Source organism: Coregonus lavaretus, assembly GCF_964263955.1.
Source record: "Coregonus lavaretus genome assembly, chromosome: 30".
Classification (NCBI taxonomy): Eukaryota; Metazoa; Chordata; class Actinopteri; order Salmoniformes; family Salmonidae; genus Coregonus; species Coregonus lavaretus.
The window spans coordinates 14,828,623-14,833,194 of record NC_140017.1 but is presented as its reverse complement, the minus strand read 5'-3'; the positions used below and the strand labels follow the sequence as shown (position 1 = coordinate 14,833,194).

The 4,572-nt window shown below is 44.5% G+C and overlaps 1 protein-coding gene across 1 annotated transcript; it reads right to left on the bottom strand.

Moving 5' to 3' along the window:
- Positions 1 to 428: 428 nt before the first annotated feature.
- On the bottom strand, positions 429 to 3,565 carry LOC311105752 (TRPM8 channel-associated factor homolog; the record flags this gene model as incomplete). The annotated part of the gene is made up of 2 exons (XM_084147960.1): positions 2,757 to 3,565; positions 429 to 1,088 (listed from the first exon to the last, which is right to left on the bottom strand). The coding sequence occupies exon 2, from the start codon at positions 1,062 to 1,064 to the stop codon at positions 429 to 431; it is 636 nt and encodes a 211-aa protein (XP_084004086.1). The 5' UTR covers positions 1,065 to 1,088; positions 2,757 to 3,565.
- Positions 3,566 to 4,572: the final 1,007 nt, after the last annotated feature.

Genomic DNA, 4,572 nt, shown 5'->3' with positions numbered 1-4,572 from the left:
TGACAAGAGAACTTAGACACATAAAAATAGCTCAAATAAACATTTATTTAACCATGTGATTTCTAGAGTTAAATAAAGACTCTTTTTTTTTTACCTGGTTATAGGAGGTGATATTAGGCACAAAATACCACCATGTATACATTTCCGTTTTACTACAGTAGCTGTGTTGGCTGACAGCTGTGGTATATCAGACTGTATATCCCGGTATGACAAAACATTTATTTTTACTGCTCTATTTACATTGGTAACCAGTTTATAATAGCAATAAGGCACCTCGGGGGTTTGTGATATATGGCGATATACGCGTTGCGTCATGCTTAAGAACAGCCCTTAGCCATGGTAAATTGGCCATATACCACACCTCCTCTGGCCTTATTGCTTAAATATGCCACCGTCGCCTCCTCTTCTCTCTATGAAGTGTCCAATACTTACGCCACAGTCAGCCAGCTGGAAGGGATCTGTGGAGGCACAGGGAGGGTACCCAGCTCCCCAAGGTGCTCCGAGAAGTAGATGCCAGCCACGCTGGACACCTTGTTCCCAGGGAAACCAAGCAGGGTGTTCTGTTTGGGGTGTTCCTCCGCCCAGCTCCACGCCTGGCCAGCCATCAGCAGCCCGCCCCCTGCCTTCAGGAAGCCCACCAGCTCATTCACCTCTGGGCCCACGCAGTATGCATCAGTCACATACACTCCCAGGCCCTCGCAGAAGCCCCCCACCTTGGGTTTGAGGCTGGAGTAGCTCAGGTTGTCGGCCACGGCCTTACAGCTCTGGTGGACGCCCACGGTAGTGCTGTCACAGGAGGAGTCTGTCAACCAGGTCAGGGCATTCTCCACCAGGGCAGGAAAGGCGGTGAGGTAGCCCTCGTGGCCCAGCACCACCACTCGGCCTCGGCCGTAGAATGAAGCAGCCATCAGGACCTGGCCACGGGCGTTCATGGCCAGTGGGAAGGCTTGGTCGCCGATCAGAACTAAGTCGCTTGGTACGTTTGGCTCGCTGATGTCCAGCTCCTTGACCCCCCTCATCAGGGCAGTGTAGGCCTCCTCACGGGACATGCTGCTTTGGGTCATGGCTTAGTCTGTAGGCTGCCGATCCTTTAGGTGGTGGAGAAAAAAATGATTTTAAATGACAGATATGTATAAAACAGAATAAGTACTGGAGGTTGACAGTCCATGTACATGCATTTAACTCTTGAAACTGTTGCCATGACATAAAAACAAGTTTCTGAATTTCACTTTGTGGTAATCTCTACAAAAGTATCATAAATAGTTCAGAACAAACAAAAGGCATCTGTAGTCCCCTGTAGCTCAGTTGGTAGAGCATGGCGCTTGCAACGCCAGGGTTGTGGGTTCGTTTCCCACGGGGGGCCAGTATGAAAAATGTATGCACTCACTAACTGTAAGTCACTCTGGATAAGAGCGTCTGCTAAATGACTAAAATGGAAATGTGAATGGAAAACCTACCTAGATACAAAAGGAAAAGCAACAGCTGAAGATCAGTATCAAGACGAAAATTCAGAGTTCAGAGAAAGCAGAGCAGCAAGCTGTGTTACATTCCACTAAGCACACCTGGAACAGTCTGAAAGAAGGGAAGAAAGAGATCATCACATCAGCCAAACAAGTAAAAGGAGGAGGGAGGGGTGTGTGTCTGGCCAATGACTGGCCACTGTGACCTGAGCCGACAGGGAGGGCAGGGAAAAGGGAGGCATCTGTCAACAGGGAGTCTGTATGAATAGCTTACAGTATGTTCACATGGGTGGAGTCAGTCAGATACCAGAAGGGTTGCCTAATGTTTTTATTTTATTTATTGCAACAATAATACACATCAATATAGGGACATTCCTGTGAATACAATGAAAAAATAAAATAATAAAACACCAGGCGAACCCCCACACCCCATCCCCCACACCCCCAAAAAATAAGAATAATTAATTTATGTGACAAGGCAATGAGACATTAACTGACATTCAGAGACATGACTTCTAATAATTGTTCCTACTTTTTAAGTTTCACAAGTTTGAGGGATTTATAAAATTGTAACAGTTCAATGAAAAAAACTACAAAATAAGGAATTTTGGCCTGCTGCATTAAACTCAGTAGTTTTGGAAACGTTTGCAATCGAGAGGGTATTTTTATGAATCCTCTCAAAAGCCATTCAGCCGAATAGCTTGTTCGTCAAATTTCCTGTTTAAATCCTGGATTGCCTCGAATATGGCTTCATTGGTGATAGGCTGTGGTGGTTGAGTCTGCACGGCGTCACTTTCTCGTAGTCTCTTCAGGTTGGGGGATTTCGAAGGGGTTATTTGGACACCTGTACCGAAGACGAATTCTTCCGACTTCGGTACCGTTACTTCTGGAAAATCTTCCATATTATTGACAGTATCCACCAAGGTTACGACAGCTCCCTCTACATTTTTGCTAGCTTCCATCTAACACTGATTTCTTGCTGACTAGTCTTGTCTGAACTTGCTTGAAGTATAACAAGAGTGGAAAAGTGATGTTTGGTAAACCACCAAACTAATTGAAAGAAAAAAATATACAGTAAGAAACATAAATTTAACTGTGTTCGTCGTCAAACTGAAATTAGGGCTTGAATTCAATTTAAAGTTCAGGAGCTCCGTTTAATACGACCACTCACTCCATCTTGTCCCAACCCCAGAAGGGTTGCCTACTACATCAATCAGAATGAAAAGAAGTCGCCCTAAAAAAGACGCATGAGTCTCTAAAAGCCAGAATGTTGAATACAATTATATTTAAACTTACTTCACCGGTTGTCCGTGCTGTTGGTCCTTTTGGCGATAGGAAGTGGAGATAAAATGTCCACAGGAAAGTATTATTAACCAGACTTGTTGGGGCACCGGTCTGGCTGTCTGCTTGTATTTCCGGTATGTATTTTCTGTCTCCTGTTTCTGTGGATTTTATGGCGTACTACAAAAACGTGTATTGCCACCACCAACTGGACGGGTTCTTCTTCAGTGGTGTTTATCCGCGGTTGGCATCCAACGTAATGGTGCATTACCGCCATACTGTACTGGAGTGTGGGCCAGAGACACGGATAAACCAAATCCTACCAGCCAGCCCCGTTGCGCTTAAAAAATATGAAACATTTGAGACTATATCTAATGACGTTCTACTCAATATACTCTTTAAACTAATTTCCTGTATCCCCTTCTCCCTCATAGTAGATATCATACTTTCTCTCTGATACTGCCCACACTGTAGTAATACATGCTCCACCGTAACTGGACGGGTTGAAACCAAAACAAGGTAAAAGGAAAATCCATACATAATAGCGAAACTAACTTAATCCAACCAAATAAAAATAGTACATTGACAAAACAAAACTCCCACGTCTTCCTTCTTTCAAGTCGGCATATCTCCCTTCTCAGGCTGTAGGGCCTGAGAGGGTGGTACAGCTTGTGACAATATTCCATGTAACTCCTTCGCCGAGAAGTCTTTCAGCCCCAGGAACCGCTCCGCCGCATCCACTATGATTTATATCTTCCTGGACTTTCTCTCCACCTTGGCAGTGCCATTTATCACCATAGCTATTAAGGCCACCTTCTTAACCTTTAAAATGTCAGGATCCTGCTGATAAAAGTCAACCCCTGCAGCCTGCAGTGAAGGCCTATCCACCACCATGGACTCTTCGGGTGCACCATTCAAACCCTCAACCCTTTTAACAGCTGCTGCATATGAAATACTCTGGACAGCCCTGACTTTGGCCACATCATTCTCTTTCAATCTTGTGGGGCATTCGAAAGACGTGGCTTCATGGTTCCCACCACAATTGAAACATTTCACATTTATCACTTTTATAACACATATGATATTTTCCACAACTTGGACATCTCGGCTTCTCCCTTCTGCAAACACTTGGAACATGACCAAAAGCTTTACAAATGGTCACACTGCATTGGTCTTGGGATAAATGCTCTAACTCTGTAGTTTATATACCCCAAAACACTTGAGTAGGGAGAGACTCCATATCCAAAAAACAAAAGAACCGATAGACTTCACTTTAACACCATTCACTACACGATTCATCCGACGTGCATCAATCACTCCAGGAATATTTTTCATCTCTTCAAAATCGACTTCCCACGAGACGCCAGATATAACCCCCTTGAGGGGTTCCCTGTTCCTAAGAGATACACACGACACTTCAAACTTATGAAATCGGTTAAGACGTAACGCACGTTCCTTCTGATTCGCTGAAGCACCAAAAATGTAAACATGGCCGCCTCTCGTGATCCTCACAGCCTTCACTTTACCCAGCGCTCTCTCCACCAGTTTGGATTTCTCAAATGGTTTATTCAAGATCGGTACTCTGTTCAGCTGCTCCTCATTAACAACCCGTACTCCTACTAGATACGAAGGGTCATTCTCATTCTTTGCTCCGTTTTCCATTCGTTTGGACAATGCTCAAATTCTCCTTGATTCTACCGCCATTGGATTCAGAATCCACTTCATCATCCGCTTCTGCCATCTTTTCTCCAATGCAAGTCGCCGTCTCCTGACGTCATGCACATTATGTAAACAATAGCCGAATGTACCCGAACATTGTCGTCGACCGAAA